Here is a 20756-nt window from a genome sequence, read left to right on the forward strand (position 1 = left end):
GCAGAGAAAAGGTCCGTAAGTCCAAACTCAAATTAAATTCAGCTTGCCCACCCCAAATATCTAGAGACATAATGCCCTGACCCTCAAGCTGGGGTACAAGTAAGAGCTCACTCCTGAACTGGTGTCCAGCAGCTGAGCTGCAATCACACCGAGAAACTTATGGATTTGACATGCGATTCTCCCTCACATCCTCTCATCAAACTGTCTGTTGCGTTTCCTGTCAGGCAACGACCTCAAGGTCAAAGAGGAGCAGCTGAGAAAGCGAACAAACTTCCTGATTCTCTCTCACACATTTCCCATGCAGCTCATGGCTTGGCAAGAAGCACTCTAGGAAAAGCCAGTGTTAATACCTCGAACCAGAATTGTGACGGTTGTTTTAGGTGAAATTAGCATCTTGATTATCCTCCTGTCACAGGGAACTAGATATAAATTCAGAGAACAGAATCGCCAATGTACTGAATACATTGGTCAAAAGTCACCTAATTTGCTTCAGTTTATCCATCTGGAAAAATGGAACCAGTTGTCTATCAAAAGGTTGTAAAGTGCCTTGAAAGGCTCGAGAGCTGCACAAAAGCATTGCTCTGAGAGCACTCCCAAATCAAACGATTCTTCCGAAAAGGGGTGGTTAAAGCAACAACAGCTGACACTGAGAAATTCTGGTATTAAGTATTTACAGCAGTTGTATACAATACCAGGCATTTTTTTAAAGTAGTGATACTGGAAATGAGGAAGCAAAAAGGGGCTTGGTTTATATGATCCCATCCCCAAAGACTCTTGGGTCTCCAAGTCAAGACATTCCCAGACTAAATCCCTACATGATATATTCTTCTAGCTCTATATATTGTTTAAAGATCTGTAGACTTCCAATATACATAATCAGCCTTGCTAAGCAGAAAAGTTATACCCAAGGGAGTCTTCTAAGAGTTATTACCATATGCTCCGTACTTATTTAAATACTTGGCTCTGTCCAAGACTAGCTGGCTTTTATTCTATGAGCAAAGCGATAAGATGTGCCTTCAGCGAGAGTTTTAATGCACTTTTTAACCAACTTGGAAAAACTCAAAACAGCAGAATTTATTCATGTTAAGAATCAAAAAAGGCTAAACAAACTACCAGTTTGGTATTCTAAAAATTAATCCCCATTTTACAATGTACCTTCCCCCCTTTCAGGATTAATACAGACAGTCCTGGAGGGCATTCTTTGAATTCTATCTTCATTTCCTTAGTCACTAAAGGTTGAAAGCTTCCCCATGCAAAGTTTGTTAAAGTTTAACCATCCCGGAGCAGTTTGGTACGACACTTCTGACCAAAACCTATTACTATCGTCTCTGCTCCAAATACATTTAATTCTTAAAAAAACAGGTTACTACTAATCCAGGCACAAACTTCTCTCTACACCTGTAGCTGTGTGAGAACCCAGGCTCCCCCACACCTAACCATGTTTGGTCTGGCTAGCAGAGCCCCATAACTTCAAACAAAAGAGACACTGTTGCTTTAAATATTACTGTAACAGAAGTCAAGTGAGAGACACAGAGGTCAACATACTGTCCCTCTCCATATTAATCAAGTCCAGGGCTATCTATATTTAGCCAAAGCATGCCCAACGCTACAAAGACGGAAAAAGAACTGGGACCACTGACTCTCCTGAATTAGAGTACTGGCTGCATCCCCTGTGAAATGGGTAATCAGCAAAGCAAGCCCAATCTCGTACTGATTCACACCCTCCCTAAAATCTACACTAGTCCATAATCCCTACTGCACACAGCTGCTGCAAGGCCAGATTTGATACCGTTCAATGGGTGTGACTCAGGTACAGGCAGGTTGAGGAGAACCAAGACAATGACGGCTGCTTGCATCAGAGGTGAAACGTTCAGTCTGTTGGGAACGCAAACAAACAAGTTCAGTACCTGCGCACCACTGCTGCATTGGTAGTGGCTTGGTTACAGCTGCCAGACTGAGTGCTAACAAAGATGCGAGCTGGAGATGCTAGGCAGCAGCAAGGAAAACCAATACGGATGTGGGTCCAAGGAAGAAAGTACAGTAAAGTTAGATGCTGGTTTTGGGTGATTTGGATTTAAAAGAGAATCTTGTAAAAACTGCATTTGGGGCCAGTGCAGACCAGACCTGCAGCAGAGATAGCCTTGTCTGAACTGTTACTGCCCTTTCACCTTAACTAGGTGTAGCAACAATGGGAGCTCAAGCATGGGGAACGCCCAGGTAGCCACCAGCCCTGTGAACACTGTCATGTCGACCTCCTTCAGCAGGTACAGACACCATGGGGCTTGTGTTCGTGGCCCCTGGCAGCCCATCTGTACGAGTCCTCCCACCATTGCTAACACTGGTGCAACTGACCCGATGGCAGCAATGGTGGGAAAGTTTACGGGACAGGGAAGCTACTGCAGACCTTGAGGAAGTGCTATGCCAGAGGCCAGAATGAATTGCCTGAGCTGCTGGGAACGAGGGATGGATTGGAGGAACAACATTTTGCAATGCAGCAGCTGGGAAGACAGGCTGCCTCAGATTACCACCTACAAAGAACCTTCCTGGTAAAAACAGAAGTCATGGAGTACTGTAAACAGGACACAAAAGTCTGTCTATCTCCATTCAAAGTGATCAAAGGTGCAATTAAGGCTTTCCGTTGCAGTGAAGAGCAGCAGACAGTTACATTTCTGTGATGCTGGGGGGAGGGAGGGAGGGAGAGTGAGTGTGTGTAGAAGAGGCTCATGTATTCTGATTCGTGAAGTAGCAGGAATTTCATTGTTCAGTGGTTTACCTGTTGCACACTCCCACTGCATTTATTTATTTTCCCCACACTCCCACTGCATTTTCTGTTCTCCACATCCAGGGCTGGTGCTCAACTGGCCCTAGTGCTGAGGCAACCTCTCCCACATAAACAAGTCAGTTGGGAACTTAATAGCCCATTTGATAACCAATATTAATTTACAGTAGATTAAAAAAAGGTGTTAAACAGATTTTCAGGGAGAACGGTCATTTGCCAGACTTCTCTCAGCCGCTCCTGATTCAAAACTGGGAGTCACCAAGACCTTTGAATGGTCTGGTGATGTAACCTGTAACCAAGGTACTCCAGCTTTGCAAATCTGAGAGTGACTTCACTTCGTGCAACAGCAGATTCAAGCAAAAATGTTTCTCTTTTAATGTGATTAAAAACAATTCCCTGAAATTATCATTAATTAGCAAAGACAAAACAAAGAAAAAATTTCCTTTATTAATTAAACAAACATTTTATATGTGAAATCCCTACACCGAAACTCTATGTCACTTCACTTTGGTGCCTTAAATTGAAAGAGAGCATTTCCTTCGTATTCTCTAGATCAACACAGCTGACCTTTCTGTGTCAAGCAGCAATACTTTGCACTGGGACGAACTCTGAAATCTTAAGAGCATTATGCATGTGTCTATATTCACCCTACCAGACTACATTACAACTCACGCAGTGTATTTCTCAGGCTCGTTAAAAACATGCCAGGTTTATTGTGGATTTAGGAAAAATCTTTGTTCAGTAATTTGTCACTATCAAATACTAATAGTTTAATATCTGTCTCAAAGTGTAACAACCCCATTTATAATATACCATTATGCAAAATGCATTGGATCAGGATCAAAAAGTAAAAACTAGCCAGGACATTAAAAACGACATTTCAGTGTTCACTGGACTGCCCAAGTGTAGAAACAGCAGTAGAGAAAAGGGACTGATCAGCTGTATTTGATAGCATGTTGTTGTTATTAGGTAGGCAGGTCTCTTCTGTTCCCGAAGACCTCACCCCAAAGACTTGTCTGCCCTAAGGAAGTTTGTAAGCATTTTCTCTGCATAGTCCTATGGTGCCAGATGCAGCAGAGAGGTGGGAAGGAATTTTTCAGCTACTGCGGTGTCTAACTGCACTCTGCGTACAAGCAGCGGCCACCACTGGCAGCAGCGCCACCATATCATCATTAGGATAGCTAGGCACGCCAACATTTTCCCAGTGTAGACACACCCTCTGTGATAACCATTAGGATCCAGAAATCAGTGGTAAACCTCCCAGTCAGAGGCTGAGATGAACCAGAGATTTGTTTTAAAATGCAAATTCAGCATTGCTTCCCATGCCCCTCCAAGTCTGTATGGCAAGTTTTTCTTGGCAGTGATATTGCCAATTTTCTCTTGACTCGGGATCAACTTACCAAGAGTACTTCATTCTTGAAATAATTTCCACTGATCACTCACCACGCACCCTTTAAACCAAAGCTGACAGACCATGAGGTGAAAAGCAAAGCTGCTGTATTTCAAGTCTCTTTAAAGAAGGGCTCTTGCTGGGATTAAGTGCGACAGTGAACCATTGGTAAGTACTCACACTGATATGGTCTTTCAACCAGTTGAGCACCTACCATTCCATCTAGACCACATTTCCTTAGTCCCCATGACACTCCAGTTAAGACAGTGGTGCGTAAACTTTTCCAGTCACGCCCCCCCTTACCATTAACGGAATCTGCCTGTGCCCCCGCTCCATTACTGCACAGCCAAGGCTTCTTCAGCAGCGGCGCTTGGGCTGGGGTTGGAGCTGGTTAGGGTTAGAGAGGGAATGAGGGCTGGGCTGGGGGTGGAGTGGAGCTAGGGCTGGGAGTGGAGTGGGGTTGGGGGCAGATCTGGCCTGGAGGCGGAACAGGACTGGGGTTGAATGGGGATGGGGGAGAAGCTGGTCTGGGGGATGAAGCTCCCTCTGGATTAAAAAAAGAACAAAACAGGTTCCTGGAGGATAGGTGCCTCAGTGGCTATCAGCAAAGATGGTCAGAGATACCACTCCATGCTCTCTCTGGTTGTCCCGAAGCCTGACTGCCAGAAGCTGGATGACAAGGGATGGATCACTCGATAATTGCCCTGTTCTCTTCATTCCTCTGAAGCTCCTGGAACTGACCACTGTCGGAAGACAGGATACTGGAGATGGATCATTGGTCTGACCCAAAATGGCCACTCTTATGTAAGTTTTATGTTACACGAGTGCGCGGAACTCTGAAGTTTACAGATTTCCAGATGTTTTTACCCCCATGAAGCTCAGATGGTAACTTCTGACAGCTCTTATGGCTTAGGTGCTCTGTCTTTTTGAGAAATACAAGGACCCCTGAGTGAAGAACATTTGACAATTGGCTACCACACATTAGAAGTGGAAGGATCAATACACTACTGGATGCAGCTGTGTGCTACAGACCTGAAGAGAGCCTCTCTCCCCGCCTAGCAGGAACAGAGCGTGCCCTTAGGAGCAGGTCTCCTAAGCAGGGATTCAATTGATTTGGAGCCCTGAGAGCCATGCAACACGTTTTATAATCTGACATAAGGAGGAAATTAAAGAAATTACTACTGCGATCATGCAGTGGTTGTGCCCACGCTACCAAGAGCTCGGCAATTCAAAGTGAAAACTTGCCCCCATCCAGTGCTAACTTTGGTGCACCTTTCCTTCCAAAGACCCCGCCGTCTGACGCAAATTGCCTGGCTTCTTTAACAATCTTGACATTTAAAAAGAGATTTTAGCAACACACACCAACACATCTAGACACGCACATGATGTACATACTAATGGACAATTCACAGCACAAACTCACTCTGCACTCGCATTACCGCCCTAATTAGTAAAGTACACGAGCGTGCATATTCTCCGTTTGCTTTCTTGTGCTTTCCCATTGCAGAGAAGTGGTGGGAGGGTTAAAGGTGATACTGACAAATGCTTTGCTTCCATCATATATAATTGGTTTTCAATCCTGAAACACACAGAGGAACCCAGCTGTTCTGATTCATCTTTGTTTTCAGATTTTCCCACCTGCTCTTTCACAGCAAGAAGGGCAGCAACCCATGCCAGCTAAACAGCCATTTGGGTGCACTCATCCCACCACAATCATATTTAATTAGCTCAACTACTTTTAAAGAGGGTTTTGTTTCCCCTTCCATCATAAAGCCTGGGACCGGCGAAGGGATTAGTTTAATTCTGACCACTCCTGAAAACTGGGCCAACAATAGTTACTCCTGCTTGTTACTTGCCCACTGAATTTCACAGAGTGCAACTGTTTTGTTTTTTTAAGGATAGGCCAAAGGTGAATCTCTCTTTTGCAAAGTCAGAATGATCTACCCCAGTCCCATCTGACCCAAAATTAGTCTCATCGGTTCCCCTGAGACTCCAGCGGTGTTTTACAGTCAGACTACTCACATCAATGCATTGGTGAGCTGCTACATAGTCAAGGTGAACATGGACAGTGCAAGATACAATCTAAGGAGAGATGATGTCTTTTTGAACGTCTGTTTGAAGCACGCATGTAGTTTGCTCTCCTTGCAAGCAATATTTGCAGTTGCTGTGCAAAAAACAGAAGGCTTATACAAAGCTGATCACTGAAAAGAGTGTTCTACTTAGAAATAATTTTGTATATACACTGCACACACCTCAGATTTCTCTTCCCCATTTCTTTTCCTACAAAGAGCTCTGGTAGTAAAGATGGGCACTTGCTCCTCAGAGAGCTTATTTTCTATTGCCAATTCCCCATCAGAGATCAGCCATCTGGTGTGACCACTGACTCCGCAGCAACCAACTATGATGTAATAAGATGGCAGCGACATCATATGATGAACAGCAGGCTCAGATGGACTCAAGCAAAGACGCTCTATTCAACTTGCAATATTAAAAAAGCAAGAGACATACAGGAGAGTGTGTGTGAGATAGCATAGAAGGGTTTCTAAATAGAATATTTTACAAAAAGTCTGCAACAGGATGACCTGATGTGGAGCTTTCAAGACACCTGAACACTTAAGTATAGACAATAGCTTGAGGTGTGACCGAAGGTCTGCGAAGCTTTGTAAATATAAGGTTTTGGAGGCGTCACAGCAATCTAGCAATCCCCAGCTCCCAGAACGCTCTGAGGCTGCGCTGGATCAAAAGATGACACTGAACGTAATTTGACATGTCTTCTTCCCACAAGCCATGTCACAAACTTTAAAAGGGAGGAATAGGCAGATATGCTGTATTTGCACTTAAAAACAAATGTCTGCCTCAAGTTTTAGCCAAGTGTAAACAAAACCCAGAAAAGAGAAGGGTTACTGGGGAAATCAGAGATCAAAAGCACATGATGCTGGGACAACACAGATCTTATCAAACCATCCTTACAAAGTACACATGCAAATGCAGTTTTCAACACCGACTACTCAAAAGGACACAAACATTTGCTTAGAGAAAGAATAAATGATTTGTGGGGTTAGCCTACTAGGCAACTAGAGGGGTTTCAAGAAAAAACTCAAATCTTAACTTGTTAATAACCATTATAAACAAATGAATGCGCCGCATGTGTTCAGATACTCTGGTGATGAGGATCAGCTAAGTACCTGCCTAGACTGAAAGATGCACTGAAGTAGGAGAATGCGGTCGTTAGACGCTTCGAGAACGAAACCAATTCATTACTTTCTTATGTCAAGATGGCTAGTTGACACACGTGCCCTACTTCAGAGAATGCTACTGAATTTCCTAGAAATGTGCTTTCACCACTGTGCCAGCTTAGTCAGTCCTCCACATTTCACGTGGAGATATAGACACACACACACGATCTGCTAAGTGCTGCTACGTTCCTTTCTTGAATTCAAAAACTTCCAAATGAACAGCATGCAGATCCTGTGCTGGGGTCTTAGAGACTGGGCCCCTTTACTGCTCCCCGTTCGAATGAACCTCTCAGGTGCAATACAAATTCAGAGATTTTAAGGCCAGATGGGATCATTTTAGATCATCCAGTCTGACCTCCTTGATAAGGCAGGACAGAATTTCACCCAATTACCTGTTTATTCAGCCCAGTAACATGTGTTTGACTAAAGTAAAATAAACAAAATAGGACGTAGTTCCCAACAATCACTCCCTGACCAAGTCAACTGTTTTATGTACTTGGTTACGCCTTTCCTATGCTCTTTATTCCTAATATAAAACCTCCACTTTGGAACAGAGGAGTTGCTATACCAGAGCGGATCAGTGGTTCAACCAGTTCCATCTCCTAGCTCATCCCAGCGCTGCCAGCACCAGATACTCCAAAGGTAAAAGCACAATGAATAAACTGCCCAGAGAATACGTTTTGGTGAGTGACTGGCTTATGACATGAAAGTTTCTCTCTCTCATAAAATGTTTTTTTAAATCCTATATGATGTAACAGTGTTTTTATTAGATTCCAAGATCAACTATTCCCAGTTAGCTGTAATTGTTGAAAGAAAGCTACAGTACCTGTGTGTATATATACACACACACAGTGCAAAGCTGCCTTTAAACAAACAAATTACGCCATGTTATGACAATAATAAGGCAACAAAAGCAAGGAAGTTCAAAGTTAAGGGTGCACGGTTGACTTAATACATCTATGTGGAAAGAGGGTTCTCTGAATAGCAGGCTGACTTTACATAAGAATCTGGTTGAAGATGGAATGTCAGACAACTTTGAATTTCTGACTTTGCTCAATGCGTAGCACACCTGGTAAGGTGGGAAAATGGCCTGCTGAACTAGTTTTAAACCAGTTCAGGTGAATATGGTTCACATGCGGTTGGTCAGGCCAGCGTGGAGGGACAATAACTCTTTAATAATTACCATAGGCTAGGACACAGGATTCTGAACTAACTGACCCTGATCAGATTGGCCAGATAATCAGCATTTCAACAAAATCAGTCTGAAGTTGTTTAAATCCCTTCCAGGAAATACTGTTTTAGCCTGAGGTTCTATAATAAAGGTCCAAAGACATGTCGTGCCGGGATAGAACCAGGCAGCCTAAATATGAGCTGGCCCCAAACGGCCATTCTCTACTGATAGGCTCTTGTCTTTAGAGAAGCGGGGCTGGAACGATAACTTCTACGGAAAACCACGTTTTCCTTGGGGGTGAACATTTACACAGAAGCCCCAACATCTCAGAAGTAACTGGCATGGTTCATGGCCCTTCCAAATGTGAATCCGTCTGGGCAGCTAAATATTGAAAGTTAACTACTTATTGCTTGAAAATTAGTTACCCTGGGATCACTGATTTCTCGCTCAAGTCTTGATCCTATTTCAGGCACCCCTTCTGCCTCCCACCATAAGAACGGCCACACTGGGTCAAATCAATGGTTCATCTAGCCCAATATCCAGTCTCTGACAGTGGCCCACAAAAGATCAGTGAAATTTAAATACACCCCCACCTCCAGGAAAATAGACAGAAAGTCCAAGCAGGAAGGCTAGACATGGATAACGGCATCCTCCGCCTGGGTTAATGATCAACAGAGTTCTTTGCAGTGTGGTAAAACACACCTATGCAAACACACTGAGGTAATCAGGGGGAGAAACACTGGGGAGTGACAGGCCTTTCCCATGCTCTATTTGACACATCAGGATGAGGGGAAAAGGGAAGAAATGTCACTCAGCTCTGCTGGTATAATCAGAAACAGGCTGATCTTCTAAGATGCTGGGTAGAGAACAGCATAGAACTGATGCTCAGTTCACAACTTCTTGCCATGAAGGATGGAGCAGAGTATTTATTATATTGTTGCCCAAGCATCCAAGGATATCTCGCTTGTATGCCAGGAAAGTAATATCGATATTCAATGCTGATCAAAAGTCTCTACTGAGCTTTTTAAGTGGGAAAAGCTCCAGCCAGTCTATTTGGGGGTTTCAAACGTCCAAAACTACAAATGACCCTTAGTTCGCAACACGAATTCAAATCAACTGCAGCTGAAAACAGCAATCTGGGCTACTCCCTGGAACTCCCTTTCCCTTGAATCTGCCGCTCCCTCTAAATCCCAAGTGTCAGCAATTCTCACTAGAAGGGTAAAATATTTCCAAAGGTAGAAAAGCAATTAAACTAAAGCTCTTCACTAGAACGCCACATTTGCCGAGATACAGAAGAGCCTCCAGGATACTGTAAGTGTGGCATCCACGTATCTCATGGCTGTACACAGGCCTCCACACAAGGAATCACACTGAAGATCAAACTTGACACTACAAAGTTAGATTTCAAGATAAAGGGCACGATCAGGCTCCTCTGAAGGCAACAGGGAAAAAAGAAGAAGAAGAAAAAAAAGAGAACGAACACAGGATGAGGCCTAAAGTGAGGAGTGGATAGGAAGAAATGAGTCAATAAAATGAGTATTAATTACATCGTGTACAGAATTAAATGCCCTATTAACAGCTTGTAACATCCCTTGTATGTCACACAAACGCCGAAGGAAGCTGGTTATTTTTAAGTGGTTGCACTATCCTGCATTTTCCAATTCGGCAAAGACATTTCATGACAAGTTTTAACCCTTTGCTGAAAGGAATTCTACTGAGAGTTTTCAGTTGCTTTCTTCCTTTAAAGCAGAGGTTCTCAACCCGCAGTCCAATCAGCACATAGCTGTGGCCCATGTGACATCCTCAGGGCCACACAGGTATTATACATAGTGGGTTGGATGCAGCCCACATATCACAGAGAGCTGCATACGCGGCCCACAGTGGTAAACAGGTTGAGAACCACCGCTGTAAAGGATTCCAAGACTCACGTAAAACATATTTGGAGAAACTGGTAGTTCGACATTCCTCCTTTTAGTCTGAAACAGTCTCTTCAACGCAGAGTTTAGCTCTCATAACTGGGAACAGGCCAGCATTAAATAAAAGAATCATTAAAGATCTCTCTCAGTTTACAGAATAGCAAATACAACAGATGTATAAATATTTCCGTTTTGGTAAAATGCTTTTATTAGCACTCTAGCTAGTACTCATGTCCCCCCTTACCATAGTATCTGGGTAAGGTTTAATCTTTGTCACAGACCTTCTGAGGTGGGAGACTGCTCTTAAGCCCATTTTGCAGATGGAGAACTGAGACACAAAGACGAAGGGACAGATTTTCAAAGGTACTCAGTTGTCCAAAGCTACAGCTAGGCTCCTAATGGGATTTTCAAAAGCATCCAAGTGCCAAGGGGAGTTATAGATGCATCTATAGGCACCTAAATACCTTTGACAATCTGGCCCCAAGTGACTTGCCAAAGGTCACACAGGAAGTCTGTGGTGGAGCAGGGAACGCCCTAACCACTGGACCAGACTTCCTCTCTAAAATACAGAAGGCAGAGAGAGAGATGTGGCAGTAAAATTAAGGACAGTTTGCTACCTTCTCAGGGCTGAGTAACACTGGCATTAGCAATCCGCGTGCTGTCTTTACCATTCCACACAGAGAACAATGTTTTGGTGCAGCAAAACCTTGACGTCTGATTTTGCAGGTAACTGTACAAGGATCTGTGATCTCTAACTGAATTCCTGATTTGCAAAGCAAAACCTTCTAATTTAAGAACAATCCGCTGAAAAACTCCCCGCTATCCAATCACAAAAAGCACACCATTGTCCCCAGTTTAGAACCCTGTTCCAGATAAATGTGTGACTCCAACACTGGGCCCTAGATGGAGGGCCACAAACTCTTTAATACCCGTTAATCTCAGTTTACAGAAGGCTGAGGACAGCGCAAGCTCCTCTGATAACTGAGTTATCACCAACTCCAGGAAAGGAAAGAGTTTGGTCCTTCCAAGTACATTGCAATTGCAGCTGCTCCTGGACCCAGCACCCTTGGGCGATCAGACCCTCCGAGACAGGAAAAGTGGAGTTCTCCTTCCCCACGGCACCAGTTTTGCTCATCTCTCTCCATAAATAGTCTCAGATTGTGGGTTAAATCTTTGAGTAATGTATATAAATCAAACATATCTATAACCACTGAAATTGTTACCTAGCTACCTAACATAAGCAAGACATTATAAAGTAAATGTTTCGGCAAATACTAGCAATTATCCTGATACAGAAAAACAAAAACAAAAACAACAACAAAAAGCCCAACACATTTGCTGCCTCAGATCCTCCAAAGCAGACTCATTTTGATTTCTATTTACACAGAGACCTTGGGTACTCTGTTAGATCCCCACATTCAGAGGCACAAATGGGAAAGCTGTGATGTTTACAGGCAAAGTTATCAATTAAACAGAATAACTAATTACAAACATGTCTGGTCAAGGATGGAAGGCTTAGAGGGACCTCGTTAAACAAATGAAACTAACAAATACATAGCACCAATTGTTTAGTCTTAAACACAAGGAAGAAGCAACAGTGGCCAGTGACCAATTTCTATGACAAATCTAAGAGAATACGCATCAAGCTATATCTCAAATGCAAAGTGTCCAGGTTTCTGGTGGTAGCTCTTCACAATAGGAATGCTGCAGCAGCTGGCTTCATGCCAGCATTTTATCTAACTAGTCTCAAGCTTGTCTTGGTCTCTTTAGAAGATAAAACAGAAGCTGATTTGTTGGAAGAACCACCAGGCATGATTATACCACTACCAGTGTCTACCTCGAGACTTGATCCTCCCCTACTACCAACTCCCCCAAAGCCACTATTATTTAGAAATGAATATGCTTATTTGTAGGTAGGTGCATTTAAATCAGTATGTACTGCTGGAGGGACTGGTTATTCAAGAAGCTTAGCAATGGGACGTGGAGCCTTTCAGTTTGAAGCTGGCCAAGATTGGTAGTGACTTGTAATCCCTATCCACCCACGACTCTTTAACCATAGCACCGTTTACTGCTGCAATGGACAAGTCTTGCTGCTTAGGGCAGTATTCAAGCTAGACTCCAGCTTATGCATTTGAAAAAGAGTGGAGGGGATCTGCAGAGAGGAGGATAGCAGGTGCAAGGGTTGACAGTTTGTGATCCCCCACATCAACTACTACTTAACACACAACTTGCTAGCCATCAAAAAAGCAGAGTTTGGGAGAGTGCCACTCCATTTTTTGTAGCATCAGTTGTCCATTATCCTGAACAGAAAGGAGATAGGACACTGACTACAGATGGAAGAAGATTTGGAACAGAAACAGGAGAGGGACAACAAAACATTTACCAAAACTCCAGGGTGTCAGTCTTGCCACGCATTCCCTTAACCTCACGTATGTTGATGGACTCCTAGCATTAACCCAGTAAGAGTCTGTCCTATCAGCATGCAACTAAGAGTTTATCCCAAAGTTTCAAGTTTCCAGGGTGTCCTTGAAGAAAACAGAATAGCAGCTAAAGCCTGGCAATAAAAGTAAGCAATCCCTCCTCCCGCTCCTCAACCCACACTTTATAAGAGAACACACTCGTCTCAGAGCCTGGGGAGGCGTAGGGGAGAAGAAAGTTTATAGAAAGCTGAAATCGGAGGTTGGTAAATTGTCGCAGTCTAGTAAAGCATGGTACAAAGAGAAATTAAAAGGCTAATTTGCTGACAAGATCATCTGTGGCTATTTTCATAGCATTCCCCGATATCTGATACCCAAGCCCGAAGTACTGCGGGAGTTTCAGTCTCGGACTTTACGAGGACAACTCCTTTCTAAAGCCTCTGCTGATACAGGCAAAGATTTTCACCAGTGACTAGTGATTGTGGGTGTCCATGTTATAAAGAATCTGATTTTCAGAAAAAGCTGAACACCCACCCTGAAAAATCCAGGCACTTGAGGGAATCCCAAGTTGGGCACCAAAACCGGAGCTATTCAAAGTCACTTGTGAAAAGCTTGGCCATGGTGTAGACTCCCCGTTGCCCTGGATTACTGGCCCGACATTAAAGGGGAAGTCTGAATTAATAACCAGAAAAGACACTTCAAAGAAAAAAGCCATTAAGACAAAAACTGTATGAGTATTTCCTTGCAAACTGCCGAAGTCCAAGAGGCAAAGTGAAGAATTCTTCCCCAACCCCGGCAGCTGTCCTGCTGTTCCAAAAACAAATAACATTCTGCATTTCTGACCACGCACCTTCCCACCACCACATGATTAAACCCATCTTTGCGCTCCTGGGCAAGTGTTTCATCAGCTCAGTTCCTGGAAGGGCAGATACTGTGAGGACACAGAGTCTCCTCCAGCCGGGAAGTGACACAGGCGGAGCCTGATTAAGAAATTCAGCTAACAAGGAGTAGATTTTCCCTTCCCCCTGCAAGAATCTCCCTCCTGGAGCCGGGTCTCCTGCCTGCCGGGGCTGGCCTGGATTTAGCAGCCCGTTAAAGAGCCAGCGGAACAAACAAGCGAAAATCAACCCCCCACCCCCGGCTGCTGTTCCCGGTCCAGCCACTGGGCCGCCGCTCCCGAGGGCTCACAACTGCTGCCTTGGGAGCGGGACAAACTTTCCCCGGCAGCTGAGCTTTGCAGGCAGCCCACGCTCGGATCAGTTCCATAGTCAGTGCAAAACTCCGCCGGCCGGAGCACGCCTCCTTCCCTCCCCCAGAGCTAGGGCCTGGCTCCCCCCCCGGGGCACGGCTCCCCCCCCCACGCATTACCCGCGGGACCCGGCTCCTTCCCTCCCCCAGAGCTGGGGCCTGGCTCCCCCCCGGGGCACGGCTCCCCCCCCACGCATTACCCGCGGGACGCGGCTCCTTCCCTCCCCCAGAGCTGGGGCCTGGCTCCCCCCATGCATTACCCCCGGGACCCGGCTCCTTCCCTCCCCCAGAGCTGGGGCCTGACTCCCTCCCATACTCCCCCCCCCACCGAGCTGGGGCACGGTTCCCCCCCGTGCATTACCCCCGGGACCCGGCCCGCCCCGGCACTCACAGCTGGTTGATGGCGTTCTGGGAGATCACCGCGTTGTCCGAGAAGTACGGGATCATCCTGGGGCAGGGGCAGCGGCAGGTGCAGGCGTGGCCCGGGCCGGCCGCGAGCCGGCTGCGGGTCATGGGGAGGCGCCGCGGGGGCAGACCGGGCCGGGGGCAGCCAGCGGAGCCCGCAGCCCCCGCGCTCGCTCCGCGCCGCTCCTGTGCCCCGGCAGCCAGCGCCACGCGCCGCCCAGCTGTGCGCCGGCTCCCCGCCCCCGGCCGCACTGCGCAGGCGCGGCCCGGCCCCCCACGTGGCTCCCCCCCCCGGGGGCCTGAGACGCCCAGCCCCTCCGGGGGGGTGGGGGCAAAGTGAACCCCCGCTTGGCTGGTTGGTAAAGCCCGTGCCTGGGCTCCAGCTGGGGAGGGAAGGGGCACCTAGCCCCCCCCCCTGCAGCTGTTCTGCCTTGTACCTGCCCTGGGGCAGCTGGTGCTGGTTGGTGTCCGGCAGGCTCCTGGGGGAGATGGAGCCCAGGCCTGACCCACGGGGGTAGGGGGTGAAGACATTAAGGTCAAAGAGGAGAGTAGGCCATTATCTGCCAGGGCTTGGCCTAACCGGGGCTAGGCCAGGGCTCAAACCTGCTCCCACAGCCCATCCTTACTCCCAGGAGCATGCCAAGTCACTGCCAGGGGAGCACCCAGGCTGGTCAGCGTTCACAGCTGCAGGGGCTGGTGCTACGGCCCTGCCCCCTCTAACCACTTCGGCTGGATACCCTACTATCAAGCAGGACAGGGCTGATTCTCCCTGCTCGTAGACAAGTTTGACAGCAGTGTAACACTAGTGCTTGGAATGGAATTATATTCCCATTAGACTGCTATAACTGAGTTAAGAATTAAGTCCCCTATTGGGAATTTTAGAGAAAGCTGTTGCACGCTAGCTGTCTGACTTAATGAAATTGCTCCTATAACAGCCAACTGATAAACTTAATAGAAGCGCATTATTAATGCCTTAGCAGCAGGCTATTTTTTTCCTCCAGCAGAGAATTACAAACCTAGGCAGGAAAGTTGTTCTGTCACCACGCTGCTGCAGGGGAAGATGGAAACACAAGCACTGTAGAGAAGAGATGAGGAAGGAATAGCCCATCTGGTTGCATTAGCTAAGGTGTAGAGTCAGTTATTTGCATAACACCGTACATGAACATAGCATACATTAGTCAAGCTTTATTAACTTCCTTAGACCAACATATCCCTTTTCCAAATAATTTTGGCAAGTTTTATTATTTTCCTGTCTCACTTGTTTCAGCACCTGATTAATGTGCAGTAGCAAGAAAGTGAAGCATTTGGAGAGCAGAAATCAGGGATGTTAAAAGCAATATCCAACCTCATTCTGCTAGGTTTCACAGACTGACCCCATTCCCGTCTCCCTTTAATTAGTGCAGTATCAACATTAACCAACAAGTAAAATTTCACATCTACGCCATAATGATAGGCACCAGGAAACATGTTTCAAGATGCTTTAGGGATAAATCATCAGACAAGATGCTTAGAAAAGTAAGTTTGGCTACTACCATGACAAGTGTTATAATCTACTAAAGGAAAAACAGTTTTAAAAGACTACCAAAGAGTTTAGACTCTACCTCATGTACAAAAGCTGTTCTATACATACAGTGGCACAGCTGTACCAATGCAGCGCATCTGGGGAAGACGCTCTGTGCCGATGGGAGAGAGCTTCTCCCGGCTTGTCTGTTGGAGGGTGGTTTATTCACACCTCCGAGCGACAGACGATGTGTAGGATAGACAGAGGCTGTAACATAGACATAGCTTTAGCCTCCAATGTCTAGCAAGAGACCAGTAACCAGGCAGGACTTTACAACGCACCCCTGCTGCTACACTTCTCATTAGGTTACTTAACACCCAGTTAATCTGCCAGTCTTGAATCCTCTTCCATGCTACAGTGTATGTCAGCCTCGCGTAGATCAAGCAGCCCCCTGCCCCCTTAAGATGAGTGCTTTGAGGAAGAGCAGAGCTCACTTGGTGCTGCAGAGATAAATAAATAAATTAATTAATTAATTAATGGAGATATCCCATCTCCTAGAGCTGGAAGGGACCTTGAAAGGTCATTGAGTCCAGCCCCCTGCCTTCACTAGCAGGACTTCACTAGCAGTACTGATTTTTGCCCCAGATCCCTAAGTGGCCTCCTCAAGGATTGAACTCACAACCCTGGGTTTAGCAGGCCAATGCTCAAACCACTGAGCTATCCCTCTCCCCGTGGGCGTTAGCAGAAGGCTGCCTTAATGGGGTTGCTTGGGGCAATGATGGAAGAGTAATAATCATCTGAGTCTGTCCCAGCAGGAGTCAGCCCACAATTCGGATTCCCGGTCGGTTTATGCTCAGTGGCTACAGAGCAGGATTTTACATGAGTTCCTATTGTGAAAAGGAGGCCACTGAGCTGTGTTTCCCCTCCGAAGACTGCCACTGCTGAGCCAGCACAGCAAGCCTTTCACACTCAGCATGGGGGGGGGGGGGGGGGGGGAAGTACCAACTTCATGGGACTCCTCCGAGAGCTGGCAGTAGCCTCGCCCTAGTTCTTAGTAAAGGGTGAACATCCGTCACCTCCTCCAGCAGGGGAGAGCGCAGGAAGGAAAATATTTCTCCACACCCAAGTAAAATAAAAGTTCAACAGCATTTTAACTCCCTTTAATCTTCATCTTTTGCTCCCTAGGCCCTGGAGACAAGGCTCTGAGGAGCCACCCAGGAATTCAGGGATTACTTTAGATTAGATGAGAAACATGTCTGTATCTCTTTCCCCCCCCCCCCCCCCGTCCCGAGCAGGGAGTCAAGAGAGGTGGCCATCCTAATTCACTGATTCCAAGGTCGGCAGGGAGCACTGTGATCATCTAGTCTGACCTCTTGCATAACAGGCCGTAGACCTTCCCCACAATAATGCCTAGAGCAGACACAGCCACTCTTGATTTAAAAAACTGTCAGTGATGGAGAATCCACTAGGACCCACGATAAATTGTTCCAATGATTTCCCCTCACTGTTACAAAGTTTGCCTTATTTCCAATCTGAATTTATCTAGCTTCAGGTTCCAGCCACTGTAAGACCTCTCTCTGGTAGACTGAAGAACCCATTAGCATTATGTTCCCCATGTACATTCTTATAGACTAATCAGGTCACCCTTCATCTTCTAAACTAAACAGATTGCGCTCTCAGCGTCTATCACTATAAGGCAGGGGGGTCTCCAACTTTTTTTTTTTTTTTTTTTTATATACTGGCGACCCCTTTCACATAGTGAGCCTCTGAGTGTGACCCCCCCAAATCAATTAAACACATCTTAATATATTTAACACCATTATAAATGCTGGAGGTAAGCAGGGTTTGGGGTGGAGGTTGACAGCTCACGACCCCCCATGTAATGACCTCGTGACCCCGAGGGGTCCCGAACCCCAGTTTGAGAACCCCTGCTATAAGGCATGTTTTCAAATCCTTTCATCATTCTTACAACTCTTCTCTGAACCCTCTCCAATTTATCAACATCCTTCTTGAACTGCGGCCACTAGAACTGGACATAGGAATCCAGCAGCAGTCAGATCTGTGCCAATTACAGAGGTAAAATAACCTCTCTACTGCGACTCGTGATTCCCCTGTTTATGCATCCAAGGATCACATTAGCCTTTTGGCTACAGCAGCCCCCTGGGAGGTCATATTCAGCTGATTATCCACCACAACCCAATTAGTTCTATGCATTGGGCAGGGAGAAGAGAATCAGCAAGCCTTTTGTCAGAGTCAGACCCATGTTATCTTTAACTCTTCAGAGAGCCAGCAGTTTGACAGAGGGACAAAGCAATTTGGGAATCACTTCAGGTACCAGAAATAATTTTTCTATGGGAACTGCTCCCTGACAGACTAGTATACACAAACCAGGCATATTGTGTCTGCTTACTACACAACATCAATTATTGGTGTAGACCGCAGAGACACAAGGCACATAACTGACCGGTCATTGCAGTTGAGATGAGTTTATTCTTGGGGGAAAAAAAAAAAGATGTTGGACAAATTAAATTGTGGACAGAGAGGAGGGATTATATAAAAGTCTTTCCCCCCCTCTTCCTACACTAGAGCAAGGGGCTTGGGTCATTAGTAGTACTTAACCGTTTCAGTATGAGAAAACAGAAAGTGGACAAGTTACTTTTCATCAATAAACACTTCTAAAAAAACCAATGTGTTAAGATTCTGCTAGCAGCTGAGTGAAGATCCAGAGAAGAAGATGCAACACTAGCCAACTGTCCTCCTGCAAGAGAAGCATTTTGCTAGACTGGAGTTAGTCTGTCTTATCCCAAAAGGTATGCAAGTCAGGGCACTGGGAAGCAGGATCCCATCAGCCCCTCAAGAGCCTGGTGAGAGGGCCCCATCTAGAGTTAGTACATACCAATGTCCACATACGGAAAACAAACCAGCGCTTCTGTCCCCATGCTAATGAATAACCTGCACAGTGCTTGAGTTTGGCTCTTGAGATAATCCATTTAATTTACTAAAATGTTGCCTCAACAGCTGCTAGAAATATCTTAATATGTTCAGCAAACAGTAGAAATGTAGTCCCTTCATAGAGTGGAAAAACAAATGTAGTGATTAATCAATCACACTTAACATATGGATAATACATTTCTAAATGAATTAACCCTGGATTAAAATCAGATATTGCATCCCATATGCTGAGACCAACAATGTAAGAGATGCTTCACCAGGGACATTTCATTCTGAGGATAGTGTAAGATGTCAGCAGCAACTCTCAAGTTAAGCTTGCACTGAGATCTGCACTACAAACAGATTTCTATGTTATTTCTATGAAAAGTTGTGTTGTAAAGATTGAAACATCAGCCCCATGGTCAAATCTCTCTCAACATCATGCTACAAGTCAGGACAGGATGCACTGTTCAAACGGCCTGTAGGGATTGAAATATGCTGTTCTACTCTCCTGCTTCCTTCAGGGTTAGGGAAACAGCCACATATTTCTTTGCCAAAGCGTTTCCCCAGCATGTCAGGGCTCCAAGCTAAATATTAGCAGAAACTGAAACGTCAGCAAGAGATCCTCGGATGTATTGTGCACATGAGGCATAAGCAAGGAGTGGGGTGAAAGAAAAGCATCTGAATTTTGATTAGCACTATTTTGGTGTCTCAAAATTGCAAGACACAGAAGGCTATTAAAATATATATTAGCAACAAGGTAATGTTCTTCACTCTAGGTGGTGACTCAGGTATGTGAAGAATTTAAAATGCATGGAGTCCAAGCAGTGAGGGGTACTGTTCTAAATTACTAAAATGCTGGAATAAGGTGTGTAAGTGTAAACATTGCTGTAAATAGCCCCCCCTCCCCTGCAAGGCAAGGATTACATTTTGCAGTTTTAGGGGTCTGTGTTTAGTTTTGCACTCAATAGCTGGTAACAGGATTATCATCACACTGCCTGGGGTAATAGGGCTAGGGGGCAGTAAACAATAGTGGTGTAACAAACTGCTGATGTGGCAACGTGGTCTCAATATTTGTCGGGAATAAATAAAAATGAGCAGAACCACCACACACACACACAGGTTTTGCCCAGATTAAAGAAAGCAGTTCAAGTCTCTCCCACCACCTCCCAAAGCTAACTCAGACTGGCTTCCATTAGAGCCAGAGCTGATTATGAATATACCATGCAAAGCCTATGTTAAAATAATGTTGAGGGAGCCTGGATAGGCATTCCAAAGTCAGGGAATGCCAGAGTTCGAGTTGCATGCACATAACACTAAGTTCTCTTCTCTCGAAACAATTCACTGGAAAGAGTCCGACCTTATCTTCTATTCTGCAAGCAAAACATGAACAAAGTTACAAAATCTCCAAGCATCATGTTCAATCCTAAATCTGGATTTTGATGATATCATCACTCTAGGACAAAAAGCCTTTACTCTGGCCTTCCTGCAGTCATAACATACGGAGGCCCCAATCCTGCAGGGAGCTCCCTGCAGGCAGACCCTTGTGACTACATGGAGCCAGCAGTCCACCTGTTTGGTGCTCCTTGCATGAGCAAGGCCTCAATTAATGCATGTGTCAGCAGTCAAAATGTTAGGGTTGCTGCCATCTGAAGGAAGGATAAAATTAGAACGATTAACAATGATTTAGAGGCATTTGGTGCAGATAGAGTTTGACACCTTGGAGGTGGGGGGGGGGGGGGGGAAGTTTCTTGCCGAGCTG

General features: G+C 45.6%; 1 protein-coding gene across 1 annotated transcript in view; it reads right to left on the minus strand.

Moving 5' to 3' along the window:
* Window positions 1-14670, minus strand: part of SSH2 (slingshot protein phosphatase 2) — a 60545-nt gene extending 45875 nt beyond the window's left edge. Inside the window, exon 1 of the mRNA XM_065418118.1 lies at window positions 14549-14670. Coding sequence (XP_065274190.1) covers window positions 14549-14670 — 122 coding nt within the window. The remainder of the gene's footprint in view (window positions 1-14548) is intronic.
* Window positions 14671-20756: the final 6086 nt, after the last annotated feature.

Source organism: Emys orbicularis, chromosome 17 (genome assembly GCF_028017835.1).
Source record: "Emys orbicularis isolate rEmyOrb1 chromosome 17, rEmyOrb1.hap1, whole genome shotgun sequence".
Classification (NCBI taxonomy): domain Eukaryota; kingdom Metazoa; phylum Chordata; order Testudines; family Emydidae; genus Emys; species Emys orbicularis.